A 24,489-nucleotide genomic window follows, 5' to 3' on the forward strand; every position below is an offset into this window, starting at 1 on the left:
TAAGGACTACGATAATCAATCTGTAATATTACGATGTCAATTCAGCGCTTGCATAGTGTGACTTTTAATTCAATATTTTGTAATTTAAATAATTAATAATATTCGAATTAATATTAATAATATTTTTTTGAAACATTAATACGTAAAATAAAAAAGAGACATTTTCATAGTTGTCATCACACAGTGTCAGAGTTAAAAGCGCGCCAGATTATATACTTTTAATAGTGTGTTTAAGGAAAAATAACAAAAATGGGTCGTACTGTAATATCTGAAGTATCTCTTCGTTCTCGTTTAACATCCTTTGGTACGTCAGGATACGAAGTGGGATTAATTTTAGGACAGGTCAGATATTTATTTTTTTATTATTTTCTTAACCTTGTTGCAGCCGTCAATTTGATTTTATTCTAACATATGTCACACTTAAATAGGTTATGACAAAATCTGTTTATGTTACTATTAAAATAATAATTTATAAATAATAAAAGAAAAAATTATATTTTAGAGTTTGGAAAAAGAAGATTATTTCATACATTTAGCAAGGACACCACCACCCCGTACTAAAAATGTTGTTGAAGAATCTTTGATAGGTTCTTCAGATGGTATCGATGAAAGTGATTCCAAAAATGATTTTGAATCTATTCAAGATATACAGGAATATTGGTTAGCAGATCATGCCACTGATGTAAGTATTTATTTCTATTTTATATTATTCATATTTTTTTTATTTATTAATTTTTCTTTCTTATTTTTTTTATTAAAGGTTACAAGAATGTTGCCTGGAGGAATGCGTATACTTGGTATATTCGTGGCTGGTCCTGAAGATATTTTAGATGATTCTAATAATATAGAAAAGTTAACGGTATCTATTGTTATTATTCTCACCAATTTTTTAAACAACCAATATCTTTATGGAACTAATCGATATTATTATATATTAACTTACAACAGTAAAACGCAAAGGTAAAAAAAATTTCTTCTTTTTTTTTTTATTTAATCCCTTGTACTATAACTACACGTGAGATTCGTGATACATTTGACAAATCAAACATGAGAGGCATACATTATATCATAGTGCAAGGGTTTAATCTTGTAACAGATACTTATACACGTATTTGTTTAAATTTTAATTCTATCTACATATACATTTCAGTTTTTCATTTACAGATATGTCTGTAAAATGATTGATGACTTTAGAGTAGAATGTACATTAAAACCAGTTGACATCAAATTTCGTAGTAAGAGGATTCCTTGGATCGAATTAGAAACTACAATTAATTTAGATAGAATGTTTTGTATACCAGCAAGTAAAGAACCTAAATCACTTAAACAACAATTGCAGGTATATTATCAATTGTACATGTTATAATATTCATTGTTTATATATTTTGACATAATATTGAATTGTAGGAAATATTAGAAGACGTTTCCAAAATGATAGATTCTGCATTAATTACGATAGAAGGCAAAATCAGATCATCGGAGGATTTGATTGAGATAATAATTGCAAATGAAAATGATAAAAATCAACTGCAAGTTGATTTGTACATTCCTTGTGTTAGTAATTTAATAACAACAATTTACAATGATATAATTAATACGATAATATTATATACACAATTATAATATTACACACACACACACACAAATATAATTACAAATATAATATTAAATTGTAAATATAATAATTATATTTGTAATTAATAATATTATATACAATTTTCATTTTTAATTATTATAAATAGGAAAAATCAACATCTATGGAAACAAAAATAAAACCTTGCAGCGAATCATTATGGTTGATAGGTCAATTGGTTAGTAAAACAATCGTAACTGAAAAAACGAGTATAGAAGAAGCTACTAGAGCAATAAAAGAAGATATAATAAGATCATTGGCAAGTAGATTAGAAATGCACGTTGACAGTTTGATAGAAGAGGAAAATGATTCTCCTGAAGGTTCATTTCTATTACATATAAATAATAATATTATATTATAACATATCTTTATAATTCTTATTAAAATCAATGACTATTTTTTTTATTTATTTATTTTTTTTTTTTTTTTTTTTTTTAGAAAATATTACATTACATGAACCACCAAGAAGAATATTAATACATTTACATAAAAGTAGGGTAACATTATCGAGTTATTTATTTCCTGGTGAAGAACCACAAGAGGCATTGGTGTCTTTGCAAGAATTGTTAGACGTAGACGTCGAGGATTTGGACATTCAAAAAGAAATAGAATGTCATGCAGGTAAATGAATTTATTACAATTAATATTATTTTTTAAATATGAAGATAATAATACCAAATTTTTTTATCAATACAGAATCCATAGATACTTGTCAGTGTGGTCCTTCCATTATACCAGAAAATATCAAAAAAGTTGAGAATTATCTAAGCAATCTACGCATTATTGGTATAGGTGTTGCTATTCTTATAGGTGTCATTGCAATGGTTTTCCATAATTTATATTAACTATACAAAAAGTAAGCGACTATTTTTATATATATATACTAATGTGATAATTCTCTGTATTTGAAATTTATAATATAAAAAAAAAATGTTAGTCAGAGAAGGAAGGAAGGAAGGAAGGAAGGTAAATTTTTTTTTTTAAATTGTGCTATATTATAATTTTTTAAAGATACAATTATAACACGGTATATTCATAATATGTATATACAGAATGTCATTATACATTGTTGTAATATATATACAAAAAAAAAACCAGATATATATGTATATATCTCGTTATTATTTTTAATAGTAATTTTCTTGTTTGTTTTTCTTTTATATATATATATATTTAATATACATTATTTATAACATTATATTCCTGATATATATATATATGTATATATATATATCATTAAATATATTTAATTATTTATGTAAATAAAATATGTTTCGTTTAGACCATGCCAAATCAACAAATAACAAGATGATGCTGTTGTTGTTGTTGTTGTTGTCGTGTTTAATATGAAAGTAGTAGTTACTCATAAATAAGGCAGTGGTAATCATATTATTTTGTTTTAAATGCTTCATAAGAACACTGCATCATTTTTATTATTACATTAAATTCATTAAATGCTTTCAAATTTGTTATATTATTTTTTATGCTTATACTTATATTTTTGTATTTACAAATGTTATTTCTTTTTTCTTTTTTTTTTTTTTTTTTTTTACACTGTACAGAATAATTCTATTGGAAAGACATCATTTGAAAGTATTGTTATTATTATTATTATTATTATTATTATTATTATTATTATTATTATTATTATTATTATTATTATAAAAAAGTTCAATAGTAGTAAACATTTGTGTTGTGAGAGTCATACTTACACTTACAATAGTTTTTCTTTTTTTTGTATTCATATATATATATATATATGTAATTATGCACACCAGAAAAAGTTTAATGATCGAACAATATGCTTATGTGAATATAAGAAGTGCAAATCAGAACAAAATTTGTATACAAACGTGTCGATAAGAGTCGACAGACTATTTTTTATTGTATAAAAAATTAAAAAAAAAGAAGTTTGATTAATCAATTATAAGTAGTAAATAGTGCCGCTTGAATGAATTTCAAAAAAAAAAATATATATATATATATCAGTTTACCACAGAAATAATAATCAATGATGTATTGGTTCCATTTTAATATACTCATATAATATATACATGTATATTATATGCGTACATTATGATTTTTTTAAATATCATTTGTAAAGATGAATAAGAAAACCCATTTATCCATTAAATGCTAAATATTGTACCCAGATTCTTGTGGCTATGAGAAATATAAAATTGAGCTTATTTCTTTTTATCTTTTTCTTTTTTTCTTTTTCTTTTCTTATTTTCCTTTCTTTGAAATATTTTCAAATCTACTAAATTGTATAAGTCAGAAAAAATTTGATAATCTTTGATTGTAAAGAACAACAGTTAATAAGTCATTATACATACTAAAATCATTGCACTTACTATACACATACTTTTATATCACACAAATAGGCCTAAAATTTGATATCATTTTTTTAAGTATATATATATATATATATATATATATATAATAATAATGTGTGAATGTATATATATATATATATATATATATATATATATAATAACTTCCCATTGGTAAATACTCTATGTATGTATGTATGTATGTATGTATGTATGTATGTATGTATGTATGTATGTATGTATGTATGTATGTATGTATGTATGTATGTATGTATGTATGTATGTATGTATGTATGTATGTATGTGTGTGTGTATAGTATGTTTGTAAATGAAATTAATCATAAAAATAGATTATGATACTGCTCCCATTTTAATAAGGCCTACTTGACTTCCTTTACCAACGCTAGAATCTTCCAATGAATCTAAATCTAATGCAGATTCAATCATGGTAGTATCTTGTAATAATCTAAGCCTTGAGGCAGACAACGGAGTAGTTACGGTTACTGATGGTACTGTGCTGGTATCCAACGCAGAAGAAACTGCAACGTTTGGACGCGGAGGAAGCGGAGCAATTTCATCGATATCAATTGGAGCAATATTGAGCGATGCTAATGGTACTTCGTTGGTAACTAGCTGACTTACACTATTCGTAGTACTACCTAGAAAAAGATGAGCAATACAATTTTTATAAATAGAGTTTAATCTAAAAGAAAGATTTATATATATATATATATATATATCAGGAAATAAATATCAAAATATATACAACAAGTTATTATGTACCTTTGCAATGTACAACTTATGTAAGCATAATTATACATTTATTTTATTATGTTTTAATTCACACGACTTTGTACAATGTGTGTCCTCTGTGTGTGTCCTGTGTGTGTGTGTGTGTGCATGTGCATATATGTAATTTTATATTGTGTGAATTTTTTTAAATTATTATTATTATTATTATTGTTTTATTTATCAATATCACGCACAAAATGTGTATGATTTAACGGATATACAAGTACCTTTTAAACAGTTAGATTTTTCTCCATCACCACTGTTTTCTTTTTGAATGTAAAAATAAGTGTTTATATATATTCATTTTATATTATAATAATTATTATAATAATTTGAATTTTACTTTACACTTATATTATGATGTATATATTATAATAATATGTGATACTATATATCTTATATATCTCGTGCAGAGAAAACAAAAAATATATATATCTGAAATATTTTATTTCTATAAATTAGAGATTAAGAAAAAAAAATAAAAACAAATCAATACTATATTATTTATATCTATATCTATAAATTATTTACAAAGCTAGATTTATATATATATATGTAATATAATAGAAATGGATATATGAAGATTTGTTAATTTTTTGGTTTTGTTTATAGGAAGAAGCCAATAATGTGTATATTACTAATATCTGAATTATGACAATGTTTTATAAAATTAGTTTCGCGCGTGATAAAAAGACAACAGATATATATATATATATATGTAACACAGTGATTTAGTTAAAATAATTAATAAATGCCAACCCATTCATTTATTAGAACATACACTTAGTTTTCAGATGTAAGAAAGTAAACTTACCAAATGGAATTCTCTGAGCCCTCGATAACAGGATGTAATTTGAACAAAGAAAAATGATTCATTGAAATTGTTATCGAATAATTTGACAGAAGCGTTAGTAAACCAGTAACAAAAAAAAGAAAAAAAAAGAATATTGTGTTAAATCCTACAAAGAGAGAGAGAGAGATATAGAGAGAGAGAAAAAAAAACATATCTAACAAATTATAAATGGCTGAGATAAAAGCACCTTTTTTTCTTTCTTTTCAATTTTATAAAATCATTTTTTAACGATAAATATACATTTTCAGTCAAAAATACAAACGATATATATATATATATTCTCAAAAATACAACTTAATCTAAAAAAAAAAAAAAAAAAAAAAAAATACAAAAATAACAAGAGTTCATCACACTTTTCTCATAATAAATAATTATTAAAATTCTCGTATAAAAATCAATCAAATGCAACTATATATATATATAAACATTTGAAAAAAGAATATTTAATAATTTAAAAAACAAAACAAAAAATAAAAATTCTCTTTATAAACTTATATTATCTATTATATACACAGCTCTGTTTTTAATATCATAAATTGGTTTTTCTAACAACAAGACGATAATTCGATATACATTGCACATTGTTATTTAAATGTACTATTATAACTTTTTATATTATTTTTTTTGTTCGTTTGTTCTTTACTTTTCTTCTTTTTTTTTTTCTTTTTCTTTGTTTTCTTTTTTTTTTTAAGAAAATACTACCAGTGCCATTTGGATACTACCATTTTGTCCAATGTTATAATTTACCTTATTATTATTGCCAGCTATGCTGCAATCACGTTAAATATTACAAAGGCGAGGCTGAATGTTACAAAGCTGTTTTTGCGCGACAGCTTTATCAATATTAATTAACGCATAATAATAACGCGATAATGAATGAATTATAATGAATGTTAAATGTCATCATTATCGCTCATAGAATTCATGATAAATCTTCTATTCAAAAGATTTTCCTCTGTACTATCGTTAGGACAAAATGAATTTTCAACGTAAGATAAATTATTACTCAATGGATTTGAACCAAAACGATTATCTACAAGTCCTAACGCTTGTATAGGAATACCAGTAGCACCTAATATACGTGCTGGTAATATATTTTTTGCTATCGGATATTTAATACCATTATCGGTGCATCTAAGATTATTATATTTCATAGTATGATGTTGACTTTGAGAAATACGTAAAGGATCTTCAGAACGACACTGTGGAAACTTTTGTAAATCAGAATAACCATTTTTATCGTCTATTTTATATTGTAAAGTATCCTCGGAATATCTTTGAGGATATTTTTGAAGATCTATCGCATATTTGTGATCTTGTATGCACTGATCATATATTAAATTGTTATCCGAACACCTGTGATATTCTTCTCTACATCTATGTGGATACTTATGTATACCTTTTTGAAATTCTGGATTAATCCTATCATTAACATTATATTTCATATGTTTTTCCTGAGGACAATGTGGCATAGGATATGATGGAACATAAATATCACTTATAAACTGATGAGAATATTTTGGAATTTCATCAGTACAACGAGAAGGATGCCGTAAAAGAGACAACTCACCATTAATAGATTCTAATCTTGGAGAGTAACGACCAGTAACAAGATTATTCATTGAATCCGTTAGTTCTGTTGGAACATTCGTCTGCAGTCCTGTTCCGTTTGACTACGAATAATAACAAAATCAAAGTAAATATTACATTTAATGTTCTCAATATAAATGTTAATTAAACATTTGAATAAACCCCTTGTGGTTTTACCTGTGGTTGGATAATCTTTACTGTTCCATACGACTTATTATTAGCTATCACATTTTCATCAGAAACTCGTTCCTGTTCTGCACGGTACTCAGGAGTAACTATTCCTCTACGATCTGTATACAAATGAATATATATATATATATATATATATATATATATATATATATAATAATTATTATCTTACAAAATCTAAATAAATCTGATGAAAATTACCAATTAAACTTGGTGGCGAAGGACCGCATAAAACATAGAAACAATTTCCACAAATATTTCCACGACTATATGGATTAAAACTTTCTTGACCTATTTTACTTGTAAAAGAACCTTTTATCTGTAAGTAAAATGAAAATTAATCTACTATTTGAAATTGTTCATTTATATTTATGTTTCATAAATTAACACTTACATCTTCATTAGTTGTTTGATTACTCGTTGCTAGATACGTGTGAAAACCAGCAAGACCCAAGATACTCCAAGCAGAAAAAAAGCATATCACTCCTACAATGACACTACCAGGAGATAATTTGACAGCTTCTAAAAATGGTCTGTCGTCTCTTGTAACTGAATACGATCAAAAAAAAGAAAACATAGACAATTGTTATAAGATATTTTTTTTTTAATAAGACATTATTGTTTATCATTTGATTTATTTTCTTTTTCTTTTTTTAGCATTATAAAAAATATACTCACGCATTATTAAATGTGTAACAGCGCAGGCAAATATAAAAACACATAAGAATGCTAATGATACTATAAAAGCATAAAAATATCTATAATTTCTTCTACCAACACAATTGCCAACCCACGGACAATGGTGATCAAATCTTTCTGGAATAATTCAAAATAAAATATATATATATAGACTTTAATGGATCATATATTTATGTATAATATACATACATTAAGGATAGGTGTAAAAGAAAGAAAAACAAAAAGAAAGATGCTAAGTATATACTAAAATTTCTTTAACCTACCTACACAATTATCGCATAAGCTACAGTGCGAGGCTCTTGGTGGTCTAAATATCTTACAAGTAAAGCAATATTTTAACTTTACGGGCTGTCCTCGTACCAATACTTCTTTTGTTCTTGGAGGTGGTCTATATGTTTTAGAGTTACCATTATTTGGTACTTCTGTATCAGCACATGCAAAAGACATAGATAAGTAAATAATTAACAAAATATTCACACAAGCTGAACGTTATTAACAAGAAAAATATAAGTATCTATGACTACGTTAACTGATTGAGTCCTAGGAAAAGCAACAACATATTAATTTTTTACATTACATAAGTTTCAATAACACAACACTTTTTGATAAGAAATTTGAACAGTGCTATTTTGTTGCTTAGGACTCAAACAGTTAATATTTATATTTAGGATGTACAAAGCTATTATGCGAATATTTAGAATAATTCTGATATTATTCTGACAAATGAAAAACTTAATGAAATATATATTCACGTATGTTCATACTCATACCAATCTGTTTTTCTATATAAGCAGCCTCATCCGGTGTTGCTCTTGGAATAACACCGGGATCACTAAAGCTCGTTCGAAACAACGCAGACATTACAAATACGAATAATAATCCACCTATTACCGGGATTGCAGGTGTTATATGTACAGCCAAAAATGGACAACTGTAAAATAGAGATATTTAAAGAAAATACAACTAAATGACAACGACTAAAAGAATATAGTATCTCATTTTCAATAGACAACGTGCTGATCATAAATATTCTTGTTAATCTAAATATTCATCGCAATGCAAAACACATCAAATAGAAGAAAATAAAAAAAAAGGAAACTTACTCGAAAGCAAAGAACAATCCACTGGTACCAGCAACCAAACACACCGTAACATAGAAGACTCCTGTTTGGGGTGCAGTCATTACCCTGCCATCGCAACAAAATCTATTTCGACCAGGAAACAATTCCCATTTTCTAGTCACGTGAGGCATATTGATGGACGATAACTTGCACTCTAAATATCTTTGATATATACAAGCAAATACAGTTGAGATCTTTGTAAAAAGTTTATCACACACATTGAGTCTTCATAATAATGTAAAATATTAGTAAATGCACAACCATAGTTCATCTTGATTCTTGATAATTATGGATACTTTTGTCATTCAACGTTTGTCCCAACAAAACTGTAATAATGATAATATCATAAACATTTATAAATACATATATATATATATATATATATATATATATATATATATATATATATATATATATATATATATCTGAAGATTGACAATATTGTTAAAAAGATAAGAAACTGTCAAAAGAAAATACTAATTGATGTTTATCGTAAGTCGACTTATAAACAGAGTAGAAAAATATTTATTATTCGAACTTACGAGATGTATTATTTGACATTTAATCAGTCGGTTTACTCCAAAGGTAAAGCATAGTAGAATCAAAAACCTTCTGTCATCGGTCAACTTAACCTAATTACATCGTTCGTTAAATGCACACGTATTTGAAGTACGTTAAGATCCATGACGTTATCAAGAAAAATGACACATTTAAACTTTATTCGAAGAGGAGATCGTTTATAGGTTGTAGGTTGATTTATTTATATTCTTAATGACTGTGAAAATAATTTCTAAAATAGTAAAACATCACAATATTTTGTAAAAAAAAATAAGGAAGTTCGAGGAACACTTGTTATATCGATGAGATCACGCTCGAGGTACGATCGTCCGAGGAAGAATTAATGATCTATATTCGTAAAGTGGGTCGACTCACGACATGTCACGCGCAAAATCGTTGCGTATGTGCGTTACTAAATGATATATATAATTAATTATTGAAATAAATGTAGGTTAATCATAATGACATTATAATATTAGACTTAATAGTGCACGAAGGATAAGTTGACAAACTTGCAATTTTGTATTTGCGAAGCAAACAGATCCTTTCGTCATGATGTTTAATCAAATGTACACTGGCGCGCTCTACTGGAGCACTAAAAAGCGCCACGTGATATTTTCGCGCATCACGTGACTTGGCGGGCCGCACGGGGTAATCTCAAATTCGAATTATAATCGAATAAAAGATCGAAAAACAATAATTCGAGGATTTTTTGTTTTTATTTTCAAATGCTCATCGTGATTTATATCGTAATCATTAAACATCATGTTTTTAAACATTCCAATGAACTCTAATTGAATCTAAATCTAGAAATATGTAAGAATCAATTGAGATGTAGCAAAAACAAAGTATGTGCAATCGTTTAGAGTTTCAATTAATATTAATTTACACGTATTGAGTAGTTAGATTAAATATTAAACGCTAAGTCATAAACTCAATTGTAATATTTTGATCGATATCGATTATAGAAACGATATATATTGAATATCGAGTAAAAATTCATAAACATTGGAAGGATCGATATCGATCGGAGGGATCGATCGAAGATCGCAATCGATTGCAATCAAAAAAGAAGAGGAATTGTAAAAGATTTTGATAAAAAAATAAATACATATTGTTAATGATTTCAAGAATGGAGATAGAAGGAGGCTTTTAATAGAAAAGAAACGATTATTGCTTGTAACTGTAGTGATCGATCGTTGAACGTTAGTAGCGCGCGCGACTTATCGCCCTCCCATCCTTGCAAAATAGGTCGTCGACGCAATGCAGTATACACGTCGTAGGCGCGCATACCCCTTTTTCTCTCTGTCACACATACACACACACTCTCTCGTTTCTCTTTCCGCCTCTCTCTCTCTCTCTCTTTCTCTCTCATTCACTCTTTATCCATGCACGCACGGTAAAATCTTGAAAATCGAAGGATCGCACCGTGAACGCCATCTTTGCGGATGTCGAAGAAGAACGAAACGGCCGGAAGCCGACGATCACCGTGGCAACACTAAGAGAGAAAGAGAAGAAAAAAGATAAAAAGAGAAAGAGAGAGAGGGGCGGGGGAGAAAGAGAGAGAGAGAAGATCCACGTTTCGATCCCTAGCAGGACGCATCTGCACATATTTTCCGAAGAGAAACTCAAACGAAGGAAGGAAGGATAGAAGGAAGGATCGAAGACACACGGGGTATGGATTTTTATTTACTTCCTTTCTTTCTTCTATAATTTTTACTTTTTTTTAACATTTTATTTCTATAACGCTTTCATAAGATCGATATTAAGAGTTTTGGAATTGATCGGGTCTAAAGGTTTTTTTTTCGTCACACGTGGGATCACGATGTAAATAAAAATATAACCGATCGACGAACTAACGATCCTGATATCGTGAACGGATTATTTTTCATCGTAAATATCAAATAAAATATCTCTAAAATCTATAATTTAGAAGAAGTAGAAGAAGAAGAAAAGAAGAAGAAGAAGAAGAAGAATGTAGAAAGGAAAGAACTAGAAAGAACTAGAAAGAAATAGAAAGAAAGGTAGCAAGTAGTATGTTAAAGAAAGGAAGGGCCACAGGGTGAAAAAAGGTCGGAACTTGAGGAAACGGTTCGGAAGAAATTATTGGCGTAGATCATCGGGATCAACAGGCGTAGCGGGAAAAATCGCGATCGTCGTCGTCTTCGTCGCCACGTTTTCGTGGAAGATGAGTAGAAAGTGAAAGCACGAGAAAGAGAGAGAGAGAGGGAGGGAGTAAAAGGGTAAGAGGGAGAGAGATACTCGAGGTAGGGAAGAAAGGGATGGAACGATCGAGGGTAGTTGCGTAGTTAAGGGAAACCGGGATATGGCGATGGGCGAAGAAGAGAGAGTTTAGCGAAACGGAAAAGCTCACGAGGAATAAAATTCCTCGTCTTCTTCATCATCTTTGTCATAGTCGTAGTTGTCAAAGGAAGAGGAGGAAGAAGAAGGAAGACGTTCGCGCGCTTTCACGTATTTTCAAACACTTTCCTATCAAACGGGATGGTGTGTAATAGTAACAGTACTGCTAGTAGTGGTGGTGGTGGTGGTGGTGTTGAAATGGTAATGGTGGTAGTGCGAAGGTGATGGTACGGTTGGTGGTGGTAGCAGAAATCTCTTTCAAAAGGTAAAGAAAGAAAGGAAGATCCTAACAGAAAGAGGTAGAGAGAAAGAGAGGGAAGTGGGGCTACACAGAATGAGGAGAGGGAGAAATCAAAAGGGTGCGAGCGAGTAGAAGTTAAACTAGAGGGTAAGAGAGAGAATGAAAAATGGGGAAAGTAGGGGTAGTAGGGCGGAGGGACAGGGCGTTCAGAACATGAATCGTGGAGCGGGCGGATGGACGGACGGACGCAAACGCTGAAATCAGCTCGGCCGATCGATACGATAAATGGATGCGTGCGATTGGTAGCCAGGAAAATCGATGACGAACGGCGAATACATACCGGGGTACTACTGTATATACATAGATAGAGTCTCACAGAGGAAAAGAGAGAAAGAGAAAGGTATACATATATATATACAGGGAAGAGGGAGAATCTAACTAGCTCGGCGAAAACGGCCGCCGTTGCTATTTCCACCACCTCCATCACCACCATCAGCAGCAGCAGCAGCAGTAACAGCAGCAGCAGCAACACCACTACTACCACCACTACTACTACCACCAACAGCAGCAGCAGGAGAATCGCGGGTTCTGACATTGCCATCACCATCAGCATTGCCATCGTCGGCGCAGCTATTGCCGCCGTTTCCGCCGCCGCCGTTATTGCCGCCGCTGCCGGTGGCGGCGGTGAGGATGGAGGAGCAAAGACCGAAATATCGATTTTTAGGCCCCTACGCGGCGCGGTTCGATGCTCATATCTGCCCCCGTCTACCCCCCCGGCCGTGCGACCGCGCCGTCGAGGAGAGCGGCCGAGGGAGATAGAAAGAGAGAACGAGAAAGAAGGCACCTTTCAAAACACCAACGACGACGACGACGACGACTACGACTACGACACGACTACGACGTTGACTACGACGTTGACGACGACGACGACGACGACGACGACAACGACGACGACGGTTACGACGCGACGACTAGGAGGAGGAGGACGCGCGCGAGATACAACGAGGTGGTTGGTGGTTCGCGGTGATTGTTAGATCCCAGAAAACGACCCACGACACTACTACTCTACTACTACTACTATTACTACTACTACTCTACTATCTACCTACCTACCGATCGCTTAATATTTATCGTGACCGGGAAATAATATTAAAGGCATTTCAACGACGTAGACGACGCGGACCTCATCTTTTAACGTCTCTTTCGCGATCATCCTAGTGTATTGTTGTGTGTACGAGGGAGTTACATTCGATAAATAAAGGGAGTGAAATAGATATTTCTTTCTCTCTCTTGTCACTCATTTACTTTCTCTATCTTCGGCCAATGTTGTCAGGTAACGGACGCGTTCGTTATTCTTATTTGAATATGATAGCAAGACGCTATCGCTTATCCATATTTTCTTTCTTTTTTTCTTTTTCTTCTTTTTTATGATTATTACATTTGTCCATATTCTAATCCTCTTCCATTCTTCTTCTTATTTTTCTTCCTCTTCTTTTTATTATTATTATTATTATTAAATAACATCGCGAGTGTGCACCCTTCGTTCCTTTTGGTGATGAATAATTAAAATATCAACGTGATGATGATCGACGAACCGCGTGCTGTTTTGTTCCTGTATCTGTTATTGATGATTTTCATAATCCTCCTAGAAGAAAGAAGGAAAAACGTGTTAATTAACGATGATATATAGTTGAAAAGAAGAAGAATATGAAGGGTGAAAACTCGTGAGGGTGGTGTTTGCAAAGAGCGAGTGGGCGAAAGAGAGAGGGAAACGTAATTCATCCTTGATCGTTCGCGTGACTCTGTCATGTCAGCGCCAAAGTTGTAAATTTGATTACGCGCCTTGCATATAATTTCAATTCTTTAAGAAATATCAGCGTGTAAAAAATACAAGTGAAAGAGAAACTGAAAAAAAGATCAAACGAGAAGAATATCATCATCATCATCATCATCGTTTCTTTGTTCAACCGCGATGATTGTCCTATTTTTTTTGGTTTAAATTCTTGATCATTCGTCAGGGATATAAACATTTTCTTGTTCATTGATTTTTTCTTGTTTGTTGTTCTTTTCTTTCCACGTAAAATGAAGTGAAACATAGAAAAAAGCCACGAGGATTTAATTGTTTCTTTTCTTGTTGCGTGGTGTGTTTAAAAATCCTGTGAGATCTGTTCTCTCAACGATGATGACGTAGGATCGTTTAGCGTCGCGCCAGCAGCAACATACACACACAGACACGTTCTCTCTCTCTCTTTCTCTCTCTTCATTTATCTTTCGATAACGATTATTTAGTTGGACAAAGGTTGTGTCGTCGTACGATCGATATATTAGACACTAGGATCGACGCTAGAGAGTTTGTATGGATCGTGACCATGAGGACGTCTTTTTGTGCGTGGCAGTACGCGTTTGCAAACGATTCGATTAAACAGTGACAATAAAATTCGAATCTAATTCATGTTTTTTATCAATTTAATTATTTAGATTTTCTAAGAAAATCTCTCTTAAAAAAGAAACAGAGTGCGTGTGTAAAAGGGGTGTGCAACAGGCGTCTTATTTTCACGAATCTAAAAAATTAAAATATAAGAATATAAATAAATTTGAACTAAGTAATCAAATAGTTCAACGTTTTAGCTAAATTAGTCTTACTTTTGTATGTTAAAGAAAAAATGTCAATCGCTGCTTCGGAGAATTATCAACTAAAATGGCATAGCTACGGAGCACATCTTCATAGCTCCGTAGCGACCCTACTTCAATCGGAATCCTTTGCGGATGTTCTTCTGGCAACGTCCTGCGGCCGACACGTGGCGGCACATCGATTTGTCCTTGCAGCATGTTCTTCTTATTTAAGTCACATCTTTCAAACATGTCATTTTGCGGCCAATTCGAATGCCCAAACTATCGTGGTAAGTTCATTTCTTTTATATCAACTAATAACAATAATAATAATAATATATAATTTCAATACATGTTTAATGATAAAAATAATATTTGTGTTAGTATATGTGTTTATATATTTAAAAAAAATGATATTACATGGATGCAACGTAATCTGTGGTCGTTTTGAAAAGCGATCTTAGGCGTGACTTAAGCACATTTCACCTCGATGAGATTTTATCGATCCCACTTGCAGAGAACTTAAATGGGATCGTACGATCTCAGTGGTGTTGTAGGTGGAAGGTCGTCCAATACTCGTTCACGTGTCTTCTTCGATGATTTTAGGTATTGCCAACGGAGATCGGATACCGTACATTGAAGATTCTTATACAGTACATGTACAGTGGAGAGGCAACTGTAACGAACGATCAATTGGAAGGAGTATTAAGGGCTGGTGATATATTGAGAGTACGTGGATTATGGAAATCCAATTCGGGTAGTAAAAAGGAGAACATACAGTCAAACAATCAAAAGGTCGAACGTGATAAAAAGGAACAAGCACCTTTGACCGGACAAATTCAAAAGATCAAATTGGTACAGCCTAGTACAGAAAAGATCGTTGAAAACGTCCAACAACCGGCGACAACGCAGAACAACGTTCAAACTCAAAAGTCCGTAGAAAGGAAGAATGTGGAAAAGGTTGAGGAAAAATCTATCGAACCTGAAACTAAAAAGGTCTTGGAAGAAAACAAGAATAATGAACAGAACAAGAATAAAGAAAATCTCGAGGCTAATAGGAAAACTAGAAAGAACGTTAGCAGTGACGTCGAATCTAACAAATCGAGAAGCGAAGGTGGTGAAAATGTAAGATACCTTTTTTTGTTTATTTTATCTAATTTTTATCTTCTTAAGTAATTCTTAAATATATATATTCTTTTTTTTTCTCTCTCTCTCTCTCTCTTTCTTTCTCTCTTTCTCTATCTTTTTTCCAACCCCTTGCACATAGGCGGAATTAAATTTAGAACTGTTAGTGAAGGACGAGCCGATCGATTGGGTGGAAAGTATCGATCCATCCGAATCCCTGACGATAGACCATGAGATCGATATCAAACCGGTACGTAATCCAAAGTATTATTAATCTAGATCTTTAAAGAAAACATTAAAATGTGTATAAATTTATGATGATGATAATGATGATGGTACCTTTGTAGGAAATCGTACACAGTGCCGACGAGGATGGTGATTTGGAAGAGGAAGAGTATACTCCTTTGACCTGCGATATGTGCAGTCAAACTTTTAACAGGCCATCGGATTGGGTCAGACACATAGAATTCACGCATGCCGACATGACTGAGAACAGAAGAAAAAAGAGGAAGGTAAATTAAAGATATTCATAAGATAAAACATATAATATGCAAAAATACACTGATGTATAATTGTTTTTTTATTTGTAGGGTGACGTGGACGACGACAGTAAAGAATTTCCACCGTTAAAGTGCGACCTTTGCGGGAATATGTATCCAACACCTCAGGAATGGGTACGTCACATACAAACAGAACACACGGAAGAACAATTAGCCTTGATGAACAACTCGACACCTCCTAAACCAAAAAGGGTACACAGTCATCAAAAATTATGCAATATTTGTCAAAAAGTATTTCCAAGTCACGCATCCATGGTAATACATCAAAGAACGCATACGGGAGAGAGACCTTTTCTTTGTTCCTATTGTAAAAAAGGCTTTAACGTAAAAAGTAATTTGCTGAGGCATTTAAGGACGCTTCATGACAAATTCGTACATCCCAGCTTGTATGGGAGTAACGGTAACAAAAATGGCTAAATCATTTCTCTCTATTAAATCTTAATAATAAGAAATCAACAAGAGAGAGAGAGAGAGAGAGAGAGAGAGAGAGAGAGAGAGAGAGATAATACAAAGAGAAACGAAAAAAAAAAACAAGACGAAAGAAAATAAATTAAAAAAAAAACACACACTTTTTTTTATTTTAATCTCAATTTTAAAAGAGCGCGATGATGACCGCATTTACAATATATTCATTATTACGTCGACGTAAAATGAAACAAAAAAAAAAAACAAAAAAAGAAAAGACAATTTTATTCGTATGAAAAGTATAACGAAAGATCAATTTGATCGATGAAACAATAATCCGTTTGAATATGTGAATAAAGGGTGTATCCTTAAAACTAGATAATTAAGAAAATAATTCTCTCCCTATTATCAGTTTGAAATTCGGTGAAATAATCAATTAGCGATGACATTCTTGTATTTATCGTAATAAATACTTAGTGATCATCTTTACATATTCGAAATGTTAATTGTAAGGGAAGGGAGGGGGGTCTCTCTCGAAAAAAAAAAGGATTAAATTACGAACAGTTTTTTTGTAAACGAAGAAGCAATATGATGAGGGCTTTAGAACCAAAGAGGCTGATTAATATTGCCAAAGTATCTTTTTCTTATTTTTTTTTCTTTTCTTTTATTGCTACTTCGATTCTTTTTCACGTACACCGAAAATCTATATTTAGTTTGGTATATTAGAAACTTCGTTCTAATAAAAAAGGGTGCATGAATAAGAGGCAAGATGAACGATTTTATCAAATATATAGAGGTCTTCGCAAGAGAGAAAGAAAATGAAAGAGTAAGGAGAGAACGAGCGAGAGAACGAGAATACTTGCGTGTAAAATAATTCATAATATAAATCAACGTTTAATGATTAATATTTATTTACTTAGTAATTATACGAGAATCTAAATTATGTAAGATTTAATTGTATACTTCTAGGCTATTCCATCCATGGTAGCCCTCTTATTCCCACAGCTCGTAAAGCTGATTATGTATTTTTATATTAAAGTAGCTTATACACGAAAAAAAAGGTATAAGATATAAGACATTAGGGATAAGTGAAACTTGAAATTTTCATTAGATTATTAGGATGTAAGAATAACGCATAATAATTCAAAATTTATCAAAAACAAATTTTGAAAATATATTGAGTTCTTCTTACATGTATACATAAAAGTGCGACATTATCAAAAGTGGTCACAGTTTACTACAAAAGAAAAAGAAAAAAGAAATAAATAAAAAGAAAAACCGAGTTAATTATATAATACGAAAAACCTGATGAAAGAATGACATCATTTTATCTTGTTAATCATTACACAATTATATCGTGTCACTTTTTGAACTATGAACTTTTTTTTAGTGTCAATTCTAATATTGCGCTAAACCACAACACACTGTGACAAGCCAAATGATTTTTAAATGTAAAATTTAAATAATATACTATCTTCAAAGTATTTTTTAACTTTGCCTTGATTGTACCTCAATATATATTATATTATATTATATTATATTATATTATAATAGAGCATACACATTTCACTTTTTTTATTATCAAAAATACGTATATGTTATTATTATCATCATATCTTCATCATTATCATCATTAACATTATCATCATCAATTTTCGTATTAAAAATTAAAATATTATTATCCGATATATTTTATATATATATATATAGTAAACGAAAAAATTTATGAAGCTACAAAAATAAATACAATGACGATAATATATAGGTACCATGTCAGAAGTTGGAAAAAAGAGAAAAAAAAAAGGAAAAACAAATACACAACAAATATCAAGCTATGTAAAAAAGGAAGAACCATTATCATTGTGATAATTACAGGCATGTACAAAATAGAATAATATGACAGGTTTTTTTTTTTTTTTTGGTGGGGTTTTTCTTAATTATCATCCTCGTCGATCTTAGGTGCCAGGTAATACCTAATGTGACCAATCTCTCCAATCTTATATTCGCATACTAATGGAACGTCACTAGACATCGAAAGTTGTACTTGTGCGCATAAAGGACTCGCCTTTATGAAGCAGTTTAAATAACGACAAGCAAATGTTAACTTAACCGGTTCTTGCATGTTAACTATTACTGCATCTTCTTCTTTATCTGCCTCCGCAGTTTGTGCGAGTTTGACATTAGCTAAAACATAATTGAAGAAACATTAATTATATATATATGGCATGGTACATTTATTGCATGTGTCATTGAAGCTTTAATCATAGACATTTTTTCTCTCTTTTATAAAATATTTATATAAATATTATCTATTTCTTCTTATTAATTAAGGTGATGAAAATAGCAAGAGAATCTTGAATGTGTACTATCAGACAAATCATCGGAGTTCAGATATTAAGATAGTACTGTGAATTGGTAATTACCTCATTAAAAAATAGAATATATATATATATATAGTATATTGAGAATAGTACATGCAATTTATATATACATATACGATGAGAATGCACTGTTATAATAAGTCACAAAATACAAACCTGTTCCATGATCCCCAGACGCTGTAAACTTAATACCTTCTTTAGAGCAGGCAAATGTTATCGATTCCCCAAATTGACTCAAATCTCTACAGATACGAGCAAATTCCTGGGAAGGCATCTTGACTACGCAAGAGTAATTTGTTTCCTGTAATATTTTACAATAAAAGAAAAATCAAATATGACAAGAAATACAAATAATACATGTATAAATATTGAAAGCATTTAACTTACAGGAATACCAAGATGTTCTTGGTCCATATTAATAAGTTTCATTTCATATTCAGCAAGTTTTTCTTTGCTTGGTGACTCAAAAACAAAAGCAATGACTTCTGGGTTGTCCCAAGCTCTCAATGTTACAGTATCTTCTGTACCAGCGCATTTTAATATCTTGGACATTCTACAAAAAATATAATTTAATATAATTAGAGAAATATAAATAATCGGATAAAATATATTATATTAGTATCTCAAAGAGAACAACAAACAAAACAAAAAAATAAGAACAAAGAACAACAAATCTAATTTTGACTATGATTACTAGAATAACCTTTAAAGAAAAGAAAGAACAAAAAATGAATCGTCTTACGTTGCAATGCTCATTCCCATGGACAAATTTCTGTCGCATCTGTATTTATCAAAACCATCACTTCTTAAATTAAGTGAAACCAAAGAAACGTGAGCATTGTCCATAGCTTGTACTTGAATTCCAGAGTCAGAACATTCAAATGTTGCTTCAGATAAAAGATCCTTTACAGCGTCCAACACCTTCTTCAGGATCGCACTTTGTACTAAACGTGCTTCGAACATATTGATTAGAAATAAATTGATTCAACTTAAATGAATTTCAAATGAAATTAATATCGTAATCTAATGCAACAAGTGCAACGCTGCAGAGATGCTCAATAAAGTAGACGTTACCCGCGCATTTACTTTTGTTTTATTCGAAAGGAAGTAGATGGCGCTTCGATATTACGGAGATGACGTTTCTCTCGAACTAGAAAAAATATAAATGTCTTAATAAACTTTCGTATAGTTTTAAAAATAACGTTAGATACGAAGAATGAATAAAACATTGAAAATAAAAAATATAATAGAAATTTATTTACAATAATAATTGCAATAATGATATATACCTGGTAATATTTTTTTTTATAGGTTAAAGTTTATATTTTTCTTCATGCGGGATAAGAATTATACACTTTTAATTGTCATACAGATCTTTGTATTAAATGAATAAATAATGAAATAATATAATATAATATTTCGTTAGAGATTTTATATGTAAAAATATATTCGCTAATGGAAGATGACATAAACTATTGGTAACTTGTAATTGTTAAATAAACTATTTCCAATGAACTCTTATTCATATATCACGATTTCATTGTTATCCTATCGTATTCTAATCGTTCATAAGAATACGAAGCTGCACTTATTTGCAATTGTATTAGAATTATTTGTATGTGTAGATAGAAATAATTCTATAACAATTTTGATTTATCGATGTGCATAAGTAAATCCGGCACAATTGCTTTTTCCTTAGTAATTAAAAACTTATTTACAGAGAAAAGAACAATTTCTTAAAACGATTAAAATCGGTAGTATATAATACTAAGTCCTTTGTATAAAATAAAATGTGTTCATATGATTACTTCTTTTCTTTTTTTTCTTTTTTTTTCTTTTAAAATTGTACTAATTCGGTAACATGATATTGTTTCATGCAGGTAATTGAACTTAAAAATAATTGGATTAAAACTTATACGAAAACTTATGTAAATATAATGATTCACTTAATCTATTCATATTGTACTCTTAAATAAATGCAGTCTCACCTGTTACGTTTTATAATTACTGATATTTACATACGATATTTTTAAGGATGGTTTTGCAAAATTGTTTTATCGGAAGGATCAATAAGTAATGGTTTTATTATTTTTTACCCCTATTAAAACCCAATATTACTTGTTATATTTTCCAGTTCGTTAAACATTTGATCCAGATGCTGAAGTCAAAAGAAATGATTATTTACAAAATAATTTACATATATATATATTTAGATATATTATTGCGTATACTTACATCAGATGGTTCTGTATCTTTTAAAACATGTTGCTGTTTAACATTTAATAAATTAATATTATCTTCGTCATCTTCGTCTTCTTCATTATCATTATCGTCGTCTTCTTCATTATCGTTATCGTCTTCATCATCATCATCGTCGTCGTTGTCGTCGTCATCGTCATCATCTATATCTTGTTCATCTTCGTCATCATCGTCCTCTTCTTCACCGGTCATGTATAAGTCTTCATAATCTTCTGGTTCTAATTTAAACTCCGTTAACAATGTTTCTGGCACTTTTTCTGTTTCTGACGGACACGGAGGGGTTATCTCAGAAGCCGAAAGTATTTGAGGTGGTTGCTCTGGCTACAACAATTAATCGACAATTTATTAATATAATTCTTAACAAAATTAGATTGTTAATTAATAATATGACACATACCTGTGCTTGTTGTTGCGCCGTTTTAACAGACGTTACAGATTCAGATACTTGAGAAGATTGTACATTAATATTTTGTTGTTGAGTTTGACTATTTTGTTTACCCTGTGTATTATTATTATCTTGTAATCTATGCTCTCCATTAGTATCTAGCTGTTGTGTTGATTTCTTTTCGTTATTGTTTTCTTTTTGTTCTTTTGTTTTTGATGTTTTGCTTGGCTCTTCTTCTACTTTCTTTACATTTAGTTTAGGTTCTCCCGAAAGACATGTATTTCCACGTTGTCTTCGGAATCTTACAATAATACTTCTTGTATCCCACATTAAGTTGTGTGTCTGTTTATAAGCAGCTATCGATTCATCTACAGAATTATATCTTACAAATGCATATCTGAAAAACAACCAAGAGAACAATTAATTATTTAATATGAAATACTATATATACATATATACACTTTATATTTACCGTGTATTTCTCATTTTTTGCGCATAACCAACATCTACCCTAGAAGCTGTTGGAAACTTGCTTTTGACTTCACTAACATTAACAGTTTCTGGTAAATTTCCTACGTATAAAATATAGGGATCTATTTCTTCAAGCATTGGATTATCTTCATCTCGCAAAGATTTTCTCTCCACTTTCAAATAACCAATGCCAAAAGGAATCTTTTCTAACTCTTTAATAGCTTCATCAATATTAACATTTTCAGCCATCTGAATAAAACAATATCTAGGGCCACTAGGACTTTGAAAATGAATATTTTGTATACCAGGATGAAATTCTCTAACAATATCTTTATTAAGATCAGGATCTGGAAATTTAATAATCAAACTCCTTGCTTTAACTGTCTTATTGTATTCTGTTTCAATTTTTAAAGCTCTCTCAGCATCTTCCCGATTCCATGGTCGACTGGGGTAACTTAGCGACATAGATTTTCTCTGTTTATTATTTTTAACAACTACCTCTTCCTAAAATAGAATTTAATGTATAATCATATCGTAAAAATATCTATCATAAATAAAGCTAATAAAACATACCACTACAATTTTAACATTCTGATCTCCTTTTTCTTCTCGATGTTTGGCAGTTACAATACCTTGGGTTATGGGAGTTACGGGATGATTGGAAAGAGGAACAGGCATATGATTCATAATAGCATCGTTTGGCGTTGCATTATAATTGTTTCTTTGCCATTCTAAACCGAGACCACCTGTTAACGGTGAGCCTAAATAAGAAGCTTGATCGAATTGTCCTTGTGGTTGACCAAAATGTGATAGTCTTCTATTCCTTCGATGAAAGTTATTTCTCTGCATATACATGTTATTTCTATTGTGAGGATACCTTTCTCTTCCCATGTAGTTACCTCTCAGGACAATTTCCCTTTGAACATGTTGAATTTCTCTTTGAGGTAAGGGCGTTGTTATCCATGACCAATGCGTGGGTGCTTGAGTCCATGTTTGAATTGGCGTAACTTGAGAAGGCACTGGTCCAAAGACATGAGGCGGAGGTGGGATTCCGCTTGGTGGTGGAGGCATTGGAGGTAATGGTGGTTGACCTGGTAAAGGTTGAGGAATGGAAGTAGACGGTGATGTAGTCGATGAGGAATAATTTGTATATGTTGTTCCTTCATATTTAATTGCAACAGGCTCTTGTTTAACAAATCTTTTAGAATCCCCATTTTCTTCTCCTATCTGTAAAGAATACTATTTATATTTATGTCATTAATATGACATGAAATATTTATTACAATATAAAAATATATATAAAAAAAATAAAAAAATAAAAAAATTAATATACGATTCAACATTGTTCGTAATATAAAATTATCCTATTGATTTATTGACACAAGATCTTTATAAATTTAAAAAAGAGAGAGAGAGAGAGAGAGATTGTAAATAAAACATATTGCTTGCATTGGTTAGTTAGCTAGCCTTAAATAAAGAGGGGACGCACATATGATCACAAAAAACAATTAATATCAAATATTATAAATCATTACAAATATTTACCGATCGTTTCATTCTGTGGCTGTATTTTCTTTGTCTTCTTTTATTTTTTTCCCTTTCGTTCACCAAAAGATATTATATCTATATTAAAAACATTATTATTTAACACAAACACGTTTTATGAGGAATGGCCTGTGGAACAAATGAGAAAATGTGTTGCATATACAGGGGTACCAACCCCTAATAATATACACTATAATCAAGGGTTAATATGTGCGTTCCAAAAAAAAAAGAGAAATATTAATTTCTAGAAAAAAAATTATTTTAAAATATAACAAATGGTAATCGATAAAGCACGTGAAAATTATTTTTATCTTACAGTTGATTTCTTTCGCAATTGTATTCAAATAAATAATTTTATTCATAAAAATTATGCACTTC

At 30.7% G+C, this 24,489-nt stretch overlaps 5 protein-coding genes across 10 annotated transcripts; 2 read left to right on the forward strand and 3 right to left on the reverse strand.

The window, feature by feature from the left end:
• Positions 1-12: 12 nt before the first annotated feature.
• Positions 13-3,254, forward strand: LOC107065347 (protein odr-4 homolog). Its single transcript, XM_015318952.2, has 8 exons — positions 13-342; positions 503-682; positions 761-960; positions 1,165-1,339; positions 1,408-1,554; positions 1,743-1,953; positions 2,072-2,254; positions 2,330-3,254. The coding sequence occupies exons 1-8, from the start codon at positions 250-252 to the stop codon at positions 2,476-2,478; spliced, it is 1,338 nt and encodes a 445-aa protein (XP_015174438.2). The 5' UTR covers positions 13-249; the 3' UTR covers positions 2,479-3,254.
• Positions 3,255-4,150: 896 nt separating this feature from the next.
• On the reverse strand, positions 4,151-10,452 carry app (Palmitoyltransferase app). Of its 2 annotated transcripts, XM_015318853.2 has the most exons (10): positions 9,753-10,452; positions 9,193-9,536; positions 8,860-9,020; positions 8,353-8,511; positions 8,069-8,206; positions 7,785-7,939; positions 7,592-7,709; positions 7,379-7,491; positions 7,182-7,284; positions 4,151-4,625 (listed from the first exon to the last, which is right to left on the reverse strand). In XM_015318853.2, exons 2-10 carry the CDS (start codon positions 9,339-9,341, stop codon positions 4,318-4,320), a joined length of 1,404 nt encoding a protein of 467 aa, XP_015174339.1. In that variant the 5' UTR covers positions 9,342-9,536; positions 9,753-10,452; the 3' UTR covers positions 4,151-4,317. The 2 variants fall into 2 exon arrangements, with proteins under 2 accessions (XP_015174339.1, XP_015174340.2); XM_015318854.2 differs by lacking the exon at positions 4,151-4,625 and having other exon boundaries at positions 6,089-7,284.
• An 849-nt stretch (positions 10,453-11,301) lies between these two features.
• LOC107065290 (uncharacterized) lies at positions 11,302-18,554 on the forward strand. Of its 2 annotated transcripts, none has more exons than XM_015318850.2 (6): positions 11,302-11,443; positions 15,029-15,270; positions 15,587-16,105; positions 16,248-16,355; positions 16,453-16,617; positions 16,696-18,554. In XM_015318850.2, exons 2-6 carry the CDS (start codon positions 15,034-15,036, stop codon positions 17,080-17,082), a joined length of 1,416 nt encoding a protein of 471 aa, XP_015174336.1. In that variant the 5' UTR covers positions 11,302-11,443; positions 15,029-15,033; the 3' UTR covers positions 17,083-18,554. The 2 variants fall into 2 exon arrangements, with proteins under 2 accessions (XP_015174336.1, XP_015174335.1); XM_015318849.2 differs by lacking the exon at positions 11,302-11,443 and adding an exon at positions 12,425-13,703.
• On the reverse strand, positions 13,720-20,422 carry PCNA (Proliferating cell nuclear antigen). Of its 3 annotated transcripts, none has more exons than XM_089172654.1 (5): positions 20,194-20,414; positions 19,839-20,004; positions 19,608-19,752; positions 19,181-19,254; positions 13,720-14,015 (listed from the first exon to the last, which is right to left on the reverse strand). In XM_089172654.1, the coding sequence occupies exons 1-5, from the start codon at positions 20,412-20,414 to the stop codon at positions 13,992-13,994; spliced, it is 630 nt and encodes a 209-aa protein (XP_089028780.1). In that variant the 3' UTR covers positions 13,720-13,991. The 3 variants fall into 3 exon arrangements, with proteins under 3 accessions (XP_089028780.1, XP_089028779.1, XP_015174226.1); XM_089172653.1 differs by lacking the exon at positions 13,720-14,015 and adding an exon at positions 15,394-15,656; XM_015318740.2 differs by lacking the exon at positions 13,720-14,015 and having other exon boundaries at positions 17,709-19,254; positions 20,194-20,422.
• Positions 20,423-21,183: 761 nt separating this feature from the next.
• Pof (RNA binding domain-containing protein painting of fourth) lies at positions 21,184-24,272 on the reverse strand. 2 transcript variants are annotated; one of them, XM_015318737.2, is made up of 6 exons: positions 24,112-24,272; positions 23,140-23,793; positions 22,568-23,070; positions 22,108-22,492; positions 21,687-22,031; positions 21,184-21,609 (listed from the first exon to the last, which is right to left on the reverse strand). In XM_015318737.2, exons 1-6 carry the CDS (start codon positions 24,121-24,123, stop codon positions 21,553-21,555), a joined length of 1,956 nt encoding a protein of 651 aa, XP_015174223.2. In that variant the 5' UTR covers positions 24,124-24,272; the 3' UTR covers positions 21,184-21,552. The 2 variants fall into 2 exon arrangements, with proteins under 2 accessions (XP_015174223.2, XP_015174222.2); XM_015318736.2 differs by having other exon boundaries at positions 23,140-23,805; positions 24,112-24,271.
• Positions 24,273-24,489: the final 217 nt, after the last annotated feature.

Source organism: Polistes dominula, unplaced genomic scaffold (genome assembly GCF_049000335.1).
Source record: "Polistes dominula isolate Pdom_NZ unplaced genomic scaffold, Pdom_raw_medaka contig_23, whole genome shotgun sequence".
Classification (NCBI taxonomy): domain Eukaryota; kingdom Metazoa; phylum Arthropoda; class Insecta; order Hymenoptera; family Vespidae; genus Polistes; species Polistes dominula.

Excerpts from the sequence above, each read along its gene's own strand:
- PCNA (XM_015318740.2), bottom strand. The coding sequence starts at position 20,414 with ATGTTCGAAGCACGTTTAGTACAAAGTGCGATCCTGAAGAAGGTGTTG. Across the intron at positions 19,753-19,838 it reads AAGAACATCTTGGTATTCCT|GAAACAAATTACTCTTGCGT; the intron begins GTAAGTTAAATG and ends AAAATATTACAG. Across the intron at positions 19,255-19,607 it reads GTCTGGGGATCATGGAACAG|CTAATGTCAAACTCGCACAA; the intron begins GTTTGTATTTTG and ends ATTATGTTTTAG.
- Pof (XM_015318736.2), bottom strand. Across the intron at positions 23,071-23,139 it reads AGAATGTTAAAATTGTAGTG|GAAGAGGTAGTTGTTAAAAA; the intron begins GTATGTTTTATT and ends ATTCTATTTTAG. Across the intron at positions 21,610-21,686 it reads AAGATACAGAACCATCTGAT|CATCTGGATCAAATGTTTAA; the intron begins GTAAGTATACGC and ends TTTTGACTTCAG.
- LOC107065347 (XM_015318952.2), top strand. The coding sequence starts at position 250 with ATGGGTCGTACTGTAATATCTGAAGTATCTCTTCGTTCTCGTTTAACA. Across the intron at positions 1,340-1,407 it reads CACTTAAACAACAATTGCAG|GAAATATTAGAAGACGTTTC; the intron begins GTATATTATCAA and ends ATTGAATTGTAG. Across the intron at positions 2,255-2,329 it reads AGAAATAGAATGTCATGCAG|AATCCATAGATACTTGTCAG; the intron begins GTAAATGAATTT and ends TTATCAATACAG.
- LOC107065290 (XM_015318849.2), top strand. Across the intron at positions 15,271-15,586 it reads CGAATGCCCAAACTATCGTG|GTATTGCCAACGGAGATCGG; the intron begins GTAAGTTCATTT and ends CGATGATTTTAG. Across the intron at positions 16,106-16,247 it reads GAAGCGAAGGTGGTGAAAAT|GCGGAATTAAATTTAGAACT; the intron begins GTAAGATACCTT and ends CCTTGCACATAG.
- app (XM_015318854.2), bottom strand. The coding sequence starts at position 9,341 with ATGCCTCACGTGACTAGAAAATGGGAATTGTTTCCTGGTCGAAATAGA. Across the intron at positions 8,207-8,352 it reads CTTATGCGATAATTGTGTAG|AAAGATTTGATCACCATTGT; the intron begins GTAGGTTAAAGA and ends GAATTATTCCAG. Across the intron at positions 7,492-7,591 it reads TTCGCCACCAAGTTTAATTG|ATCGTAGAGGAATAGTTACT; the intron begins GTAATTTTCATC and ends ATTTGTATACAG.